At 39.5% G+C, this 20,629-nt stretch overlaps 1 protein-coding gene across 1 annotated transcript; it reads left to right on the plus strand.

Annotated features, from left to right (window-relative positions):
• The first annotated feature begins 9,621 nt into the window (after nt 1-9,621).
• LOC110188409 (very long chain fatty acid elongase 1) lies at nt 9,622-20,194 on the plus strand. Its single transcript, XM_020958134.2, is given in 7 exon segments — nt 9,622-10,103; nt 11,734-11,924; nt 12,002-12,082; nt 13,713-13,875; nt 14,150-14,286; nt 19,251-19,424; nt 19,427-20,194. Coding segments are annotated over 7 exon segments (1,005 nt in total). The 5' UTR covers nt 9,622-9,943; the 3' UTR covers nt 19,526-20,194.
• The last annotated feature ends 435 nt before the right edge of the window (nt 20,195-20,629 follow it).

The raw sequence follows: 20,629 nt of genomic DNA on the forward strand, positions 1-20,629 counted from the left end.
GGCTATGTATAAAAATTTCGTCTAAAGGTTCGATTTTTTGGTGTTGCTGTATCTTTGGCTCTTTTTCGATTTTGTTTTTGTTTCAGTTCATTTCAGTCGCAGTTTTAGTCTTTATCTCCATCTCTATCTCAGTCGCAGTCTTGGCTTTTAGTTTTTGTGTAAGGCCCAACTTTTGTCTCGGCTATTTGGCATCTTGCTCATCCTCATCATTGATCTTAGCTTTGGTTTTGGCATTAGTTAAAGACGAAATGTTCTTTTGTGCGATCGTTTCGTTTCGAACTGGATTGGTATGGGTTAACCTGCATATATAATTCTATATGTACACAAATCGGAAGATCGCCTGGTCTCGTTTTTCTATGATAATATTGATATTGTTGGCTTTAAGTGCTGCTCAGGTGTGCGTGCGTGTTGCCGGTTCTTTGTTGCTGATGCTGCTGCCTGAATTCGCTTGAATTTTAATTCGTTTTCTATTTGGCCTGCAAGCCTTTTGTACATTCTAAAGAATCATAAAATATTCTTGAATAGTTGCCAGTCCCGATCGTTATGGTCAAAGCAATTGAGTTGGAATTAAAAGGATGAGGAATTTGATTTGAAAGCAAAGTATTTGAGCTTAGGTTTAAGGGTTATTTCACTGGAAGTGCTAAGTACGGAAGTTCGAGTTATAAAATAGGGTCAGCCCCTTGTTGACTTTAAATAACGTACTAAACATTTTAATTTAAATTTACAGCATTTCACTCACGTGGTATAAGCAGTAAAAATATAAACACCTAATCAGATATAATAGATAATAAATATACTACAGTATACGCCTAATGGACTTTCATTTTCTCCACAATTCCTCAATTATACTTTGAACGTTCTCCGATGTCTTTATTAAGTATTCTTCATCATTAGCCATTAGAGAATCCCAACAAACTCAGAGTGAATGCTCCTAAATGACCGGATAATGAGATTTTCATTCTATTTTGTTTTCCCTTTTGAGTAATTCTCCCCGTTTTCTGATTCTCCTCAAGCTTTATTCGAATCTTAGTCCGACCTTGACCCACATTTTGGATACTCTTTTTGCGCTCCATCTACAACAAGTTGAACTCTAGAACAAAATGCGTAGCTGGTCAAGAATTCCGTTGACCTTTTTGTGCCGCGTCGACGAAATTCTTGTTGCCAGTTTACCAGCAATGTCAGAACAAACACAAGAAACCACGATTAACAACGATAAAACGACTAATTTACAGACAGAAATTTTAATTCGAAATGAAAATTGAATGTGAGGTGGCGTTAATTCAAGGAGACACGCGTTCGGATGGGCAATTTACATACAAGTTCTGGGGGCCCAGGGCTCAGATTCTAGCGATCGCACCGATTAATGCCACTTCCGGGTCAAGTCACAGACTAGACCAATCGAAAGCCAACTCCAATGATGGCTAATGGAACCAGCTAACAAGCACAACACAAACCATAAGCGGAGGCTGAGGCTGGGGTCACTCGCAGTTAACTGTGTCACCGGCGAATTGAACTTGAACTTGCTGCTAAACTTGGCTTAAACTTATGCCAATCGCGACCAGTTCGCATTCAATTAGACTGCATAAGATGTGGGTGAATGTCAAGCGCATCGGAGGGTGAATCCCTTCGATTTGCTTTGCCGCGCTGCCGGGAATCAATCATACGCCGTGTGTGCCGCTCAGAGGGTCTTCTTCCGGCTTGCTTGGGCATTTGCATGCGTCTTTTGTTTGTCCAACCACCAGACAGACCGACTAACAGACAGAAAGACGAACCGACAGCAGATCATAATAGTATGCAAAAGACGACAGTTTATTATCTGCGCTGCAGACTCAGATTCATGTTCGATTCATGCGATCGAACTGGGAGCTGCGAGCTGCGAGCTGCGCGCGAGTTATGCAAATATCTTCCGCAAACATTTACATAGCCAACAGCCAAACTGGCCAGCAAACCGTTAAACAATTATTGTTGAGTTTTTTGCGTACTCCCCTCTCGCCTCTTTTGGGCCAAATTGCGTAGACAAAAACAGTCACACGAACAACAATAATTAAAATGTGCAAAATCTCCTCGGTTTCGATTTGCGTGTACGCTTTGTAGAATTCCTAATTGGTGATGAGACACAACATTATAATTTAATTATCAATATATTTGTGGTGTTTTTATTTCTTACTTACTATCCAAGGCCGGCGGAAAGGGCGCCAAACAATTTGATTGCTCGATCATTGATTTCCTATGCCCAAGCTTCTCCTTTCAGCTATGCAAAATAAAATCATTAAACCTGCGTTTATTTCTCTGCCTACAGCATTGTTTTTTTCTTAGTCGTAAGATTGTTAACAGCAATTGCAAATGAGGCTCTTAAATGTTTAATTGGCCGCATTAAAGTTGTCTGCGGTCCGCCGGCTTAAGCCGAGCTTAGCTTTTTCACACGCTGCTGGCGGCATCTATGATTGGGTTTAATAAAGCTTGGCTTAAAGCTTGCCACAAAGTTGCCAGCTTATTTGAAAACTGTTTAACTTTTTATAGCCGTTATGTTTAAATAATCATACGCTATCAGGCGTAAAACTTTTCAGATCGAATTTATTATATGAAATGGGAAATATTTTAATTTATAATAATGGATAGACATACATATCTCTTCTAATAGCCCTGGGTAGATCGACTAGATCGGTGGCGGTTAATGCTGATAAGGAAAATACCTTCACTTTGTTGTAAACTTCTGACTAAAATTATTATACCATCCTGATTTGCGTCATCAGTCGTTTTAGTCCTATAGATCATCGTTATATTAAGATAAATATAGGAAATATCTAATATTTGTAGACTGTTCCAAAGTATAATATAATTTTAGTCAAAAGACCGAAAAATAGTGAAGGAATCATTTCCGACCCTACAAACCATATATATTCTTGATCAGCATCAAAAGCTGAGACGATCTAGCCATGTTCGGTCGAAAAATAAATTTTCTGAATTTTTCCGAAAATTGAACATTTTATAAGGGGTTACATCATTAAAATTGTCAAAATTTAACGAGAAATTGAATTTTCTAAATTGGAAAACTGAGTATGCAGATTTGTTAACCTATTAAAAATTAGCAGAGAACAGCTTTCTGAATTAAAATTAATGAGTTTTTGAATTAGTTATGCGATTTTTAAAACTATGATTTTTGGACAAAATTGTCTGTTACTGTACCATTTTGCCAGGTTTTATAATTTTAGCCAAAAACTAACAATTGCATCAACAAAAGCAGTATGCAGATTTAATAGTGGAATAAAAACGAGCACAGGAAAGCTTTTCGAATTAAAATTAATGCAATTTCGGCTTAGTTATGTTGTCCGAAAAACTTAGATTTTTTTCTAAAATTTTCTGTTTTTATACCTTTTTTATGGGTATAATTTAAGTCAGAAGCTTGTAAGGCTGTGACGGAATTATTTCCGACCCTATAAATCATATATTTTCCTAATCTGCATCAACAGAAGAGTCGATTTAGCCATGTATAATGCCAAACATTTTTTTTGCTATTTTTTGAAATTAAAAAAAGTGAATTTCTTAAAATAAAAACTATAGTATGCTGATTTAATAACCTAATGAAAAGTAGCACAGAAAAGCTTTCCAAGTTGAATTTAATGCATTTATGGCTTGGTTATGATCAATTGAATTTGATTGATTTGATTTTTGATCCTCATTTTTAGTTGAAATCGTATTGAAACTTGGTGTATTTTGGAGATATTGTTTAGCGATATATTATAATTAGGTTTACCTAGTATTAATAAAATGTGACCAGCAATATGTTGCAGTGCTTTCCGCAGAGGTACGTTGAACATTTTAAGTCAAGTCTCCTAGTCATATCCCATCTTTCTTAATTTAACCTTTAAAATCTTTTCATAGCTATTTCAGAGTTGGGCACATGCTTTTTTACCTCTCTTACTTGGACAAATAAGTATTATTTACTTAAAAGGTTAGTAACTCTTGTTACATTAACTGCCCCATTCTAATTTCTTAGAAAAAAATTCCCTGACCCAGTACCAATTTTCTAAACTTTATTAGTAATTATTAATTATAAATAATTGAAGGGTACAAAATCTTAGGACGTCATGCAAAAAAGGGCAATTCATAATCTAATTTCTATTCAATTAATTGGGTGTTTACCCTGAGTGTAAGCAAAGGCTAAATGGTGCTGATTAGTGGATTACATGAGCTGACCCAAAGCCACTTGAAGCTGTAACAGGTCGATGCTCCTGCTCTATGGCCACTCATCCAAAGTGGCTTTAATTGCGCAAATCGAACTCGTTTGCCAGCACGGAAATGCCGAATCTATATATAACATATATATAGTAGTATCGGGTCTCTCTCGCACTCTCCGCGCTATCCGATCAATCGAATTTTCGGATCGTAGCTAACCAACTATCAACTACCGTTGGCTTGCCCTTGGGAGGAACTCGTTTCGAGCGATAAATTGAGAGAAAAACAAAAAGATTAATATGTGGAGAAAAAGAAATCGTACTTCCGTTTCCTGATCGAACGTCGCGATGACGATGAAGCAGAAAATGCCTAAGAAGCTTAATAGACTCGATCGCGCAGAGCGGTTTTCATTTAGCAGCTGCCGCCAATTAAGATGCATAATTATACATTCTAGTCTTGATATTTTCGCCAGCTCTCAATACCGGCGATATATCTGAGGCAATACACCAGTCTCTGTGATTTTTTCGCGCTCAGCAACTGTGTCAAGTTCAAAGTTAGCTTTTAATTGCTAATTGGCTGCCAGCAGATCTATTCTTGGAGTAGACCGCTCTTAATTATATTCAAAAAAATATGTATCTCGTCGCTCTCAAGTTCAAAATTCGCCAGCGTCGAACTGCGGCTTTGTCGAGAACTTTATCATTTCGGTTTGCCGTTTTGCCTCATAAACCCGAAAATTAAAAACTGATGAGCAGCTACAAAAAAAAAAATCACCGAGCTGAGCTCATATATTTTCAAAGCTTGAAATGTTTGTGCATTTGTTTTGTCTGGATGTACTTCACTTGATGTTTTTTTTCAGTTGTAACTGGCGGAAAGTTTGGCCAATTGATTAGCAGCCGCGGCGGCAGCTTTTGGCCTCTAACTTTATTTAGCCAAATTCAGTGAAGGAAACAAGAGGGATGACATTAGTTTAAATAATAAATACTAATATTTAAATATTTTATTTAATTCAGAGATTTGAGTAAAGAAAAGAAAGTAACGAAGATTATTTTGTGTATTTAATAAACTTTATTATGGCTTAAAATACTTTTATTTAAATAAGGTGTTACAAACAGGTTTAAGGTCTTGATAATCCTTAGAAGATCTTTCACACCCAATTTGTTGGAATCTTGTATTATTTCTGTATAGATTCTATAAGAAAAATCCCCTCTTTAAATGTATTATTACCCGCCTCTGGCCATCTAAGTGAGCTGACCATCGAACGTGCCATCTTGCGTCTCAGTTACCAATTCTTTGACGATTACCCAACTGAATCTGGGCAGGCAACTTCTGGGTTTGCCCATTCAATTAGGGCCAAAAGTGTTTTGTGTTCACTTGGCCAGGTCTTAGCCACGCAAATCCGAACGCATATCGAGCTTGAAATTCCGAGAGCCAAAATCATCTGCACATGAATGTTTAAATTAAAATCTTGTCTCTTTTTTTCGAGCCATCGTGCCCAAGGTCAGGGCGTGCTGCTGGATTTTCTGCACCAAATTGCAACGCAATTACGGCTAAATATGGCCCAGATCTGAAGATAAACCATCGCCGGCGAAGTTGACATGAAGCATTTAACAATCCAATAGCAGCGATTGCGAAACTTTGAACAAAAAAATGTTGTTACTTCCACGGCGAGATTAATAACAAAAAAAAAGACTTAATAAGTCGTCGCTGATGCAGTATAATTGGTAATTGCTATTTACCGGCCCCGATACGATCCGACCTTTTAATCAGGGGCCAGTCTCCAGTCCAGCCTTTCGAAAACATTCCGTTATTAGAAATTGAAAAACGAGACGCGGTCAGCGGTCAATCTGACGGCGCACGAGCGTTCTGAAACGCTCCAGAAACGCCCCATCATGTCCCCCGGTCGGATGTGTTAACACCCACACCTTATTCTATTCAGTGCTAATTAATTTATGATTGCTAATTATTTGCTACATATACTTGCTAATTAAAATTAATGCACAATCATTCTGTTGGCCGACAGTAATTCGCCGAATGGTCTGTGCGCAGTGAGGAATTAGCTAAGCTAAGCGATAAAATAAACATTGCGAAACATTATATGTTTCTGGACGGATGCGAAATCTTGCTAACCATTTCATGGATTCAAATATTGATATAAATATCGTAGAAGAATACTATCAAAATTCTCATTGCAGATTCCGCGAATATATTGAGCCAAGTTCCGGCTCACAAACTATTTAACTAAAATATTTTCAAGTAGACGAGGTATTTCTAAAAGAAAACACATAAAGATATATAATGTTTAATAAAAACAAACAGGACAACTTCAAGAGAGTCCTGACTTCATTGGCGGAGTGCATAATTATATATTGCCTTTATGTTTCAACAACTAAATCTTAATGGTAAATATATTTCAATGTATATAAGAATAATTTAGTGATTTTGCCATTAGGGGAACTTTCTCGACTAAAATACAAAAAGTCTTGTCAACACCAGGGCCATTAATCAGGCGAATAATAAGCGACGAACATTTAGCATTTGCCATAATAAACATATTCAAAACTTATTGATTATGATGAAGTCAAAGCTATTTCGCCAATGGCAAAAATATCACATTGATGGAACGGAAATTTGCAAAAATGAAAAAAAAAAAATCAAGAAGCGTTTGAAGTAGAAAAGGCGACGCAGAAAATCACAACAAAACTGGAGCTATCAAAGCATACATTTATCATCGAAATCTTGGTCCGGTTGGCTGACGACGTTACCTTCTTTGACTTCCGACTAACCTAGACCTAGACCGTGAGATCCGAGGGGCTGTTACCAAGCTCATCCGCGGCTAGAAGCTGCCACGGGTGAAAACCAAATGCCAGGGCAGAGCAGAGAGCAGAGAGCAGAGCAGAGAGCAGCGCAGAGTCCAATCCAAGCGTGGCCAATCCGCATTCAACCGTTAGCAACGTAGCCATAGTCATCGCCGGCAACCTCATCATCCTTGCCGATCCGGTCTCGGCCCCAAACATGGCCAAAATAATCAAGCCAAAGGTCGAACCGGCCGGGCTGAACTTCAAAGAACAATTTGTCCGGCGCTCAATGCGCGCGGCGTTAATTTGTCACTAAACGAAAATGGTTCTGTACGGAGAGTCGTTCATGCGGCACTCAATGGCATAATTACAATAAGATATTGTCGTAAAGGCCTCGATGAAGGTTCCGTCGCACGTCCGATACTTGGTTTGTCTTAACGACGCACAGCCCAGTGGCTTTTGCCTTGATCACGATACCATTCTGCACGTATCTCCGGATTGATTATGGATCTGACTCTGCTCTTCAATTAGACGCCACCTTGACACGTTTACCATGGCGGACATTCCGGGAATTCTCAGCTCCTTCGGTGTCAATTAGCATATAAACCTACAAAAAGACTCAATTTGTGATTTATAGATCATAAATTTATTTTAAATATATAAAAGAGCGATCAAAGTATGCCTAAAAAGCGAATATTTGCAGACCACAAACAAAAGACTTAGGACACGAACTTGAACTGTTGTCAAGAAAGAGAAATGTAAAACTTCTTTAAATTCCTTTATTTAAACAAGAATAAAAGATATGCGAATAGATTACACTTGTCTGCAAATACTATATATTTTACTATATACCGCATTATATTTTCTTAACATATTGCAATTCATTTATTAACATCATAGAGAAATCCCAAAAAAAAAAAACCCAAACTCATAGTCTTAAAAATGATAGTATGTTATATTTTGATCTGGAATATTCATATAAAACACAACAAAATTCACGTTGGACAGTGCTATGGATATGTCTGCCGCGTGCCATCTGTTTTTTGATCTAGAATTAGATTCTACCTTGACACGTATCGCACGCCGGTCATTCTGGTATGGATGCTGCCCGACCGTCTATGTCTATCCCATCGAGAATTCGTTTAGCATATCACCAAATCCCTCCAAGCAACACCTCCAGGGCCGATGGTCCAATAACAGGTTATACTGGCTGGATGTTTGGCCTGTAAGCATGAATGGGATTTACAAAAATACTCTGAGGTAAACACCACCTGAGGTCACCCGAACACAATCCGGAAGTCCAGGAATTAACCTAGCTTAAGCCTTTATTATGGTGTGTCACAAACTAAGGCATACCACACACACTTGTTAACGATGTTGTTAAAAAAGCGTGCTTTAATTGTTACTACTTTGCTGACAGAGAACCTGTTTGTCTCCTTAGAAACGGAAAATAAAAGTATGTGACTTGCAATTACATTCCAAGAAGTTTGTTTTCCATTTGTAAAAGTGGGGATTAAATTGTAAGAGTAAAGTGGTGAGGGAGTCCCCGGGGATAATATGAACTAATGGCTCATAATAAGGAAAAATAATATATAGTAATTAAATGTGACGTAGGTCAAATGTAATTATAAAACTTTCCCAAGTAAAGTTATTTTTCTTATGGAAATGTTGTTTATCTTTCCTCATTATCATTTGTTTAGAGGGATCTAAGGGTATTTTAGAGATAAACCCATAAATTATATAATTTTATTCTGGGTTATTTCATAACCACAATTATTTTATTGGGAATACAGTTACAAATAGTTGTTGATGTATTTAATGTCATAGCTTAACAATATGGCATATTTTTCCATAGAATGATGTTTTGATTTTATAATATCCCAAACTGATTTTCCCTTTTTTGAATATATGTATATATAAAATATTTAACAAATTGTTGTATTTTATATAGTGTACTAATACTAAATGATTTGTATATTCTAAATATGTACATATGTATAAAGTTATGTGATAATTACGGAAATTAGAGCATTATAAATAATTAAATATTTAATTTTGACTGCTTCTTAAATTATAATTGTCTGTTTACTATAAATTGCATAATAATTTACATAATTTACCTTTAGAATCACTTGTAATCAATATGGCTAAAAATACTTCTTTGCCAACTGAATTCCTTTTTTGCCAGAGAGTAATTTCCATTTGCAATCACAATTTAAAATTTCAACATATCTCAGTGCAATGACCTATAAAAAAAGCAAATTTAGCCGCAGAAACCATCGGAACAGCAACCGGCAGCAGCATCAAAAGTTGAATGCCAAACGAAACATGCTTAAAAATTGAGAAAAAAAAATAAAAATTAACCCAACGAAAACCAACTCACTGGGCCAAGCACACGCACACACAGATGCAGCTGGCTCACACACACACACACTCAATTGCATGCATTGCGGCGGCGGTGAGCAACTGAACGAAACTTCCGTTGTTCTGTGCGCATTCGGCGTTCGTTGAGTTTCCGAAGCCGCCGCCGCAGCCGCCGTTGCCGCTGCGATCGGCATGGTTGTTGTAGTAGCTAAGCCGCGATTGCCGGCGTCGCTGCGCTGCCGCCGCGTAAAAGTTACTTTATCTTGTGATTGCTGAGAAGTTTCAGATTCAGTTGAGCATAAACATTCCTACGGTGTGGTGGTAGAATCAGCCAAGTCTACGCGAATCCCAGTAAATCGAGTTGAGCAACTCAGCGAGTCGAAGAGTGATTTTTGCTGAGCGAGTGCCAGTCGCAGCTTCGGCGGCAACGAAAGGATTAAAAAGTGATTTTCCCGAGCGGCTTGAGCGCAGCATGCGAATTCCTGCGGCGAGCCTCTGATAAAAACGAATTAAGAAAAGCATAAACAGCACTCGGCAGAAAGTGTTTGCACTTCGGATCTGAAAACAAATAGTATCGAGAAACCGAAAGGAGCAGCAGCATCATCATCATGACGATGAACTACCACAATTACAACAGCAGCACCCGGTTTGAAATGGTCGTGGAGATAGCCAACATTGCGTTGGATGAGTTCAAGACGCATCACATTTCACGGAATTACACGGGCCTGGTTCAGCGATACTACCAACTAGTGGAAGAGGATTATGGCGGTAGGTGTACCAGTGATTATAGTCCTTCTATAAAAGGAAATACCTCCTAATTTTATGCAGAATGCCAATCAGATTGGCCAATACTTTGTTGTCAAGTGAATCAGCCAACATAGTCAAATTATTAATGCATAAAAATGATGAATTGGCGTTTTTATGGCTGCCAAATCATAACAGAAAACGTAAACGCCAATAAACCGAGTACAAAACGAGTACAAGCAACACTAAAAATGAAGCTACAGAGAAAATGAAACCAGCAAAAAGAAGAAAAAAACCCAAAACAAAAAGCTTCTAGGACAATTAAAAAGGTTTTTTTCATTTTGTTGTCGTAGTACCTACCTTGTGAGTGTTTAGTTGATATTTGTGTGTTTGTGCGTCTTAAATGGCGGCCTTGGCAATGCCAATTGTATTTTTGACAATTATTAACGTAATTAAAATGTATTTACATTGCTTATCTTAGCCATTTTTATGATGCGACCGACGACTTGCCTTTTGGTTTTAGCCGTGTGCAGCTGAGCATGTATTTATTAGGCACAATAAAGGCACTTCGAACACGCAAATTGGCCCTAGAGTTATTTTTTTGCGTCTTTCGAGCACTTAGGTTGTCTTGTCTGATCCATATTGACATTCCTGGCAATGAAAAGCGTCACCGGGGAAAGGTCAATGGCTGGCAGATGCAATAAAAATTCATCCAAATAGTAAACACCTATGCTTTAGTGATACTAAACCAAGTTATAAAAGGGATTAAATAGTGCCAAAATCATACTTTCGAGGCGAAATCGTTCAAAATGTGCGACTGTAAACAAAAGACTTAGGACACGAACTTGACACGATGACAGGCAAAAAGTTCTAGAACAGTGAAATGAACTAAGCAAAAGTAAAGCAAATGTAATTTGAAATTATAATTTATAATTATAATTTGTATTTACTTTATATGGTTTGGTTCTTTAGAAGAATTATTCCCCTTTAACTATTTCCTGTTGCGGAAACTTTTTTTATTAATAATCAAAAAGGTTTTGCTAGTAAACAAATAAAGTATAGTTTCTGAATTAATTAACAAAATGCACAATCGATAACTAACTTAAACAGGTCAAGAATATCCAGCAATAAACGTGATCTCAGGCTCTCCTCAGTCATATTTGTAATTAAACCTGCAATATAAGTTTTTACTGTGTATTTAATCACTCTTTGTAGTAAACAACCCAGGGCTGTAGAAATGTTGGTCTATTTAAAAATAAAATGAATGCAAAGCCACTGGCAATTAATTTCCATATCAGGGGGTTCCTCCACATTATCGAGCTATGACGACAATGTCTATTAAGCAATGCAAGTGGAATTATTTTCTAAACGAATGCCTCACATAGCTTACAATTATTGCTCAGTGGAAAAAGGCGACATTGCTGACACTTTAAACGATTCAGTGACAACAAGGCGGCGAATTGTTTTTATTTTTGTAGCCACGATTCCATTCAGCGGGGATAAATTGAATGGTTATCTTAACGCGAAGTGCTACAGGCTAATGAAATGCAAATCGAAGCTAGTCTGCATTAGCATAGACGAAACCGAAAGCGAGATTAATTCAACACAATATTGCAGCAATTAATTTGATGGCTTTTCTCCACTCCATTCGCAGATCCGCGTGCTGAACGCTTCCCGCTCATGGAGCATCCGATGTTCACGTTCGGCCTGGTGGCCATCTACCTCTCCTGGGTCCTCGTCTTTGGGCCTCTGTTCATGCGCGACCGCAAGCCCTTCCAGCTGCGTCGCACCCTGGTCATCTACAATGCCTTCCAGGTGGCCCTCAGTGGCTACATGTTCTACGAGGTGAGTCTCGGGTCCGGATCTGGACTTGGTCTAACCCACTGGTCTGCTAACGTCGTTCCCTTTCCGGTTTCCCCCAGCACCTGATGGCCGGCTGGCTGAACTACTACAATCTAAAGTGTCAACCGGTTGACTACTCCGATGGTCCCAGCTCCAAGAGGGTAAGTGGACGAACCTAACCGGTCTGTCAAAATTAAAATAGAATTTAGAATCCAAATCATTTCGAGCACCGCGCCCATCCTCAAAGTGATCTTCTATTCGGCGGGGCACGCGTGGACTTAAGGAGTTAATGGCTTCCATTATATAATTTGGCATTTGTCAGTTGGCCGGTTTTCGCTGGTTTTCGCTGGGTTTTCTTTTGTTTTTATTTTAGCTCACCTTGCCGGTGGGTTCATCTTCCGCCGTTGGTCAGCAAGTTCGTTGCCTCTATTTGTGATGATTCATTGACTCCGTCTCAGGCCTCAAGACCAATTTAAGTTTGCCCGTAGAGTTCAGCTCGAAGCTAAACTTTTTGGCCAGTCATAGCGCTGAAGCGATGGCAGTTAAATGTTTTAATTATGACTCTATGATGGCACAAAGTTCACATTCAAATGTACTCGGCAGGGCAATTAAAACTTGAAAACGGAGACTGGACTTGAGAAGGCTTCTTAATCCAAATTCTATGTATATCTAAGTGCTTTTCGGACAGCAATTTGTTACGCCTCTCAATCGATTGTGTGCCCTTTTCCCCCAGACAGCAATTAAAATAGATAATTGTGTAATGAGAGATTTAAAGTTAAATGCATAATTTTTATGCCAATTTGACCGTGCACCGCAAATGAGACATTTAAATGTTCGTAAAAGTGTAACAGAAGCAAGCACCGATTGTTTTTACCCCTTAAGGTAATTATTATTAATATATAATTCACATATTTTGGGGAATAACTATATTTTACTAGAAACCAATTGCTAAATATTCCCTAGACCTTACAAAATCCAGAGGTAAATGCAAGAGTATACCAATTGCAATCACTTAAGCCCTCCAATATTGGAAATAAATATTCGAGACTGCCACACCCTCAAGGCCTCTGTCGATTGCTTGTGTTACAATCAAATTAACAACTTTTTAAGCGGGCCTAAACAGTCCGGTTTGTTCCGCGCTTGTTGTTTGCAATTGTGATTGTACTTTGTCTGTGTTTTGGTCTCTAAGTCAATAGAGCATAAAATCTGAGAAAACCACACTGGCCAGAGTTCCAAGCTTCCCCCAGTCTTTTCCGATTCTTCCGTTCTTTTGATCGATTTCACATCCGCAAGTCCGAAAAAAATCAAAAAAACTCCGCCGCTGACAAGTCAATAAACTCTGTTTTGGGACCTCAGCGTTTTTAGCATCCGTCAGCCAGTTTTATTAATAATTTACATAAGTCTACGGCGCCTTAACACCGTCATAAAAGTCGTCATTGTTTACATTGCTCATACGCCGCGTGCACTCGCGAGATGGCCAAGCGTTTCCACTAGCCTCAGTCGGCCAAGATTCTTGCACATGGCTAATACTTGCGAGCAAATGAAAATGAAAACAGAAGAGTTGAGTGCTCGAACAAGAAAAGAAACTACCCGAAACGAAACCAAACGAGACGCGGCGAAACGAAAACGTTGTCAATGTCATTGCGCAAGCTCTTCTTTTCGCCGCCGCGATTTCTGTGCTAATTGAGCACGTACATAAGTATCTACAACAACGACCTTGCTAGGTCACCCGAACTCGCACAGATAGTTCTACACACACCACCCCCTCTTTTTTCTCTTTCACCCCACCAGATGCTCAACCTGTGCTACCTGTACTACCTGTCCAAACTGACTGAGTTCGCCGACACTGTGTTCTTTGTGCTGCGCAAGAAGTCCAGTCAGATCACCTGGCTGCATGTGTACCATCACTCGGTGACGCCCCTGGAGACCTGGGTGCTGGTCAAGTTCCTGGCAGGTGAGTTGGATCAGGCACTATTTATAAGTTGTCTCTATAAAGTATTCTATTTTATGTGACAAATTATCTACAATAAATAAATTAGGCAAATTTCTTTAATGCACCTATAAATATGTCAATAGAACTTTTCGCTAACAGAAAAAACATTTTCAAATTAGTATCTTTCTATTCTAAAAACCTGAAGATATCAGTATGGAAATGATACTCTCTAGTTCAAGTTTCTTCCCCTAATGAAGAGCCCGCGAAAGTAATCATTTGAAATTACCTTTTGCAGGTGGAAACGCCACATTCCCGAATCTGCTGAACAACTTCGTCCATGTGTGCATGTACTTCTACTACATGATGGCCGCCATGGGACCCGAGTACGCCAAGTTCCTGTGGTGGAAGAAGTACATGACCGAGCTGCAGATCGTAAGTACCCAGCGGGGGGGCAGGTGCCATTAAAACTGAATCAGTTCCAGCACAGATTCCGGGGCAAGAAATTAAAATCGAACGAAACGTGTTTAGAAGTTCGGCACGGCATGTGTGAAATACATTTTTTCGGACATAGATCGAATTTAGCCGTTAGTTGCTATTAGCTTTTGCCAATTGCCAGGCTGCCTAGCTGGCTATCCGGCTGGCTGGCTGGCCAAGACGCCGCCAAAAATGCAAACCAGTTAGACCGGCAATCCGAGCCGTGCCTCAGACTTAGACCAAGAGATTCGGACGCAGAGTCAGCCTCTGCCACATAAATTGGCATTATTCATTGGGCCCAAAGCTACACACACACACACACACACACACACAACGAGGCGACTCCACGGATACCTGTTGCTGTCTGTGTTTATATTGCCAAAATAAAATGTTGGCTAATGCTTCTAACTGTGTCTCTTGCATTTGCCAAAATGCCGAAATGCCACTCTGAAACTTAGATTCGGCCTCCGCCGTCCCGGCTGTTTATCTTAGGTCATAGATTTCTATCTCGCTAAACTTCTTGGGGGCCAAAGGCCGAATCTCTCGGGCATCGATCACATATTGCGCAACCGGGCGAATCGAGATCTTTGTCGCCGAAAGCAAAAGTGAAGTGAATCTACAACTGAAACTAAAGCAAATCCATATCATGTCGACACAGATCGAGATCTCGTCTTGTTCTGGTTTTTCCTATCGGTTTTTCGAAGTCGTATTGAACTGGCTATTGGCTCCACTTGAACGGTTCTTGCTGACCAGTATTTTTCAAGTCTTTGGCCACGCATAATTGACAGATACATTGTAGGTTCCATTGCAGTCTCTCTCTCTCTCTTATTTCAAAAGTTTCGAAATTCTTGAAACGCATGGAATATGGCAAGTTTAGTTTGTTCTGCCGTTCGCTGGCTGGCCTCCTTCGCTACGAGATTCAACTGGCGGACCTGGCTAAGTTGTTATTGCCGTAGTTGCGAGTTAGTGAATTGCCTTGAGAGCTCTGCTCCACAGTTGAGTTGTCAAACGTTCGGTGACTAACTTAAGTAGCAAGCACAGCTTTGTTTTTGTGCCATTTGTGCAGGAGCCGAGCAGTAGGCATTCTTAAAAAGTCCATTTACAAATAGATTTTTTACTCTATAAAAAGCACCTGCTATTTACTATTAAAAAATTCATGTCCGTCTTATTTCGAAAGAGTAGTTTATCCTATTCTTATTAGCACAATTACGGGTGACTTAAGTATGTCTGCAATTGGTCACACATTCATTTGTGATCTTAAATCCATCTGGAAATTCATTTGTTTGTCTTAATAGCTCATAAAATATATAAAATTTATGTGTTTTCTAATCAATAATTGGTTACACATCAAATATATCCATTAGATCCGGCCTTGTCTTTGTTTGGGGAGTGCTCACTGTGCCCGATTTATGCGTCTATAACATTTTTTTGCATATGTAGCCAGTTGAGTGCTCATTTTGATTGCTGTTTCTGTTGATGTCGTAGTGCAGTTTTCTTGTTGTTTTCCAATTGCTGCAACTTAATTCTACACAGACAGAAAAGCAGAACCCTTCATTTAAAGTTGCCTAGAAAGCACCCATAACAGAATGAAGTATACAAGTGTAGAATGAGCTGAAAGATTAATGCTTTAGGAAATTTTTCCTAATTATTTGAGTGAGTTTATCTTACGAAATTCCTTCTCAAAGGGAAAATGAAAGCAAACTTTTAGTTTCTAAAATTCTCTCAGTCTCTCTCTGTATTCCCATGTGCAATTGCTGCGCTACACTGACACATTTAATGAGTAGGCAAAACGCATCTCATAGATAATTTATCTGTCACGCCTGCGGCTGCTACTTGCAGGCGCTTACTTGTGATTCTAGATTGGCCAAGTGTTAGCAATCGCATGTGCAATACGCTAGCTTCTTTCGGTTCCTGTCGACCAATTAGCCACAAAAAAGCGTAACGTGCTCCAAATTTTAACGAACCCCGCCAAGCCCAAGTTGAAGTTAGTTAAGTTCCGATTTTCCGATTGCCGGATTACCGGCTGCCGTTGCCAATATTTCGGCTGGCTAGCTGGCTAGCTCACTAGCTGGCCGCGTTTTGTTGCAACATCCCCGCAACTCGCCGAGGTAGGCCAATTCCAATTCCACCAACAGTTTCTACATTTGGTGTACCAAACCGACCAGTTTCGATTACATTATCATTTCGTGTTCGTTCCGTTTTGCGGCAATGAATGTTGCCCGCCACTGCCGAGTGTGCTCAGTGGAGCTCCATTGGAGTTGAGCGGAGCGGAGCGTTCACTTTTGTCCAGCACCGCGACGAACTTGCCACACCAACTGGGTGAGTGTCTATGTCGGCTATTGCAAAGAGATGCCTGCGTGTGCCTCCGGCTAAGCTACTGCCCCCTATCGTTCCAGGTGGAGTCCCGGCAACTTTGGCTAAATGGGTGTCAATGTTGCCAAGAGGGAAATTATAAATTAATTCAGATATTTAAACTAAAAACAAAGAGGAGATACCCTGTAAAACACAACTTTTTGTGTAAAATGTATAGACTAATTGCTGTATCAGACACATTAATTATAACACTGAGCATGATATCTTCAATCGAACATGGGGGAAACCCTAAGAAAATGTTTCTAAATAAATGTTGCTAAGAACATGTTGAGCAACACCAGCACCACAGCAAAATAAGCAATGATAAAGTGTATATTATTATACATATCTTTTTATGTAACATTAATATTATTTATATTATATTTTCATACAAGAAGATATGTCTCAACAAGCAGTTGAATTGACAACATTGTTAGACTTAGCTTTGGCCACCACTTTGTGATCTTCGATGGTGACCACTGGGCAGACCACTGTTGCCATTTGGCTCCGTGACTGGGTAAAAGTCAACAAGCAATTTGCCACTTTCAATTGCCGGTGCTCGTTCCGATCAGTCATGTTGCAAGTGCAACTTCATTTTGTTCGGCATTTGCCGGCACACGCAGATACATCGTTCAATGCTCTGTGGCAAGATTATGCAATTAGAAGCAACAGTGGGTTAAAATACTTTTTCGAAAACTTAATGAATATTTACTGGAAAATTAGATAAAGTAAACTTGTGACGCTAGTTAGTAATTAGTTACTATTTGTTAAAATAATGTCTTACAATTAAGGCTGAACCCTAAGGTCGGTAGGTTCGTAAAAACAAAAATTTTTCTATTAGGCAAAAAACCTTTAAGATCTTGCCAAAATGTTGCAAAAACTCATTCGAAAGGTGCTTCATAAGATGACCTTAGTAAATTTAGCTAATTAACTAAATGATCAGTTTAGAAAAAATCAATATAAAACTTAAACAGGTCATCGCTAAATAAAATAGCGAGCTGACCAAGAGATTACGTTTAAGATTGTGCTAAACTAGACCACTTATTGGCAAAAGTTATTGCCGGTCTTCAAGAGCTCGAAAAACTTTCAAAATCTATTCACTACACAAAATTTAAAACACCAATTTAATTTAAGAAAATCCGGCACGAACCACAAGCAAGCTCCGAGGTCAAAACTCTTAAGAAAACGTGCAAAATAATTTCGCATTTAATTGCAAACAATTTGTGGAAGAGGCTACTGCGGTTGAGTTATAATCTTTGTATGCATAATGTGAGGAAAACAAAGAAGCATATATTGAAGTCTCGTTACGAAACCGTTTAGACCCTCTCCATAGAAGTAGTTCCCCACCAAATTTTAGAAGTAGGAAGCTGGTCATTGGCTCCGCCACGGAGATTGGCCCACTTCCATCAATCATCGCAGGCCACGGTGCCGCCACCAGGCTCGTGTCTCGTGCATTGGGGCGTTTAAGCGTCGACGTTGGCTTTCAACGAGCGGACCGGACCGCAAGACGCAAACTTGGCCAGCAGTTGCAGTTGCAGTTGCCATCTTGGCCAACTGCCGCTGCTACCGCTATTGGCTCAGTGACTTTGCGCTGCAGTGGTAATGGAAACCTGCATCGCTTCGCTGGCCAGCATGATTATTTGTAGGTCACCAAAAAAAACTGCCACTGTCGAGATATGTAGATGCGTGTACAGGGGGAAAAAATATCTTAAATTAAATACGTAAATAACCAAATAAATAAATTTCCTTTCAGGAGAAATTGTATTTATTGGATAATCTAAAATCAGTTCATATTAAACTTGGATTTTTGTGTAATTATATTTCTTCCTTACTTTATTCCCAACCATTTCCCTCGAATAATTGATAATACTTGAAATTTCTTTAAGTGTATCTAACTGGATAGTTAGTGGAAGTAGCAAAAGTGACATCAAAATATGTATCTTATGATCGGTCGATAAATATGGGTTTTATAACACGCGCCAATGGGGTTGGAAAAGGCCAATGGAAGGGGCAGTTGAGTGGCAATTTGTTGGACATGGCTAAACATAGCCACTAACATCATGGCTAGTTAATAGTCAGACACTCTGGCTAATTCTAATCAATGTGCACAAGTTGTTACTACATTGAGTGCTTATTGATTACTCGGGGCAAGTGCTCAAGGGTACTCCGCCAGTGTCGCTTATTAGGCGCATTCAAAGATCCGTAAGTTGGCTGTATGACTCGACACTAAGTGACTTGGCTAATTGGATGACGTTACAACTTCCGTAACGAGACTAGCTCTGCCCTTCATGGGGCCAGCAATGACCAGAAAGAGGAGGGTCAAGTCCAGCTCAGAGAGCGTTGATTGTGGCCTACCAGAGGGGCGTGTATCCTACCTCAGTAGAAGTTTCCCAGTATTCAGATGTAATCACTTTATTTACCGTATGATTCCCACAAGCTTAAAAGCAAAATATCTATGATTAGGCACTGCAGATCGAAGTTACATCACAGAGTTATGCAGGAGAGGGAAAAGGGACATTAAAAATAAGTATATTATTAACATTATTATATTTATTTTATTTCTTCTATAGGCCCAGTTCGTGCTATGCATCTTCCACACCACCCGCGCCCTCTTCAGCAACCAGTGTCAGTTCTCCAAGTTCATCTCCGCCCTGCTCCTGCTGAATGCCTCCATTTTCTTCTGCCTCTTCATGAACTTCTACATGCAGAGCTACAGGAAGTCCAAGGCTGCACAGCAGCAACTGGAGAGCAGCAGCAGCAGCAACAGCTCACTGCCACGCCCACCAAGGCGGATAGCAACAACAATAACACGGCGATGGCAACGCAGAAGCTGAAAGCCCACTAAAACGGACTCAGTCCCAGGGATTCAGCTTGATGGGGGAACAACTACTTGTAATAATGTGTAAACTGAAAACAGATTGGTGTTGGCAACAGACAAAAAACGGATGAAACGTTTGAAGTAGTTTTGGTACAAAGGTTTCAACTAACGCTAAGCTAAGCTTAAGAGCCATAAACACAAGCATGCACACACACACAGAGAAGCGCCGGCTGACGACCGATCGATGAACAGGAACACGGGGCGTATACGCAATCTGATCGTGCCACAGCCTCCGGCCAGCTTTGATTGACCGCTTCGCTTGCCCTTGCTGCTGCATCCAGCCAGCCGCTTCTGCATTCTGTACTCTCTGTATCCGCTTGTGGAACTGTACAACAAACTGGGTCACTTTTCGAGATCTGCCTAGAGTGTAAGTCGCCTAATTCTAGAACCTCAAAAACGAAACGCGTTTAGATTTAATCGAAAGGGGCGCCTGGCTGCCCGCCCGTAGTCATAAGTGATAATTGTAAATGTGTATAGACGATTTGTAAATAGCCTGTTAAATGTTAATGTTAAATATTTGTAGTCCTAAGCCAACTAGTCTAACTTACAAAATTCGCACGAACAAATACGGCGCGAGCACGAAATTAAAAGCGAAGACAAATAAAACCGAAGAAAAGATAAATTTCAAAAAACCAACCAAGTGGGTTTTGCTTATTCTGCTCTGCTTCCATAGTAACTGGGGGAGGGGTGGGCAAGGCAGGGTCATTGTGGCGGAAGAGATATTCATAAGCTAACAATAGAATCAGATCAGAATCGGAAATACCGGAATTGATAAGAGTTCTTTCTTGCGAAAAGCACAAAGACAGCCTTTTAAATTAAAAGTGTCGACATAGGAAATCAATAATAGCAGTATCATAAGTTCTGAATAATAAGAAATTCCGTTCTATTGCTATAAAAGGTGTTGAAATAGAAAACGAATAATACCAGTAGGCAATAAATCAACAGTTCTTTAAACTTAAGCAACCACTGCGATAAAATTGTTTTTGGAAATATAAAACCGTATTCACTTTTATAAAAACAATACAATATGCATTCAATATCATTTTAAATTTTAATATAATCAATTGTCTT

This window comes from Drosophila serrata, unplaced genomic scaffold (assembly GCF_035046125.1).
Source record: "Drosophila serrata isolate PLE 108 unplaced genomic scaffold, ASM3504612v1 contig_241, whole genome shotgun sequence".
Lineage (NCBI taxonomy): Eukaryota > Metazoa > Arthropoda > Insecta > Diptera > Drosophilidae > Drosophila > Drosophila serrata.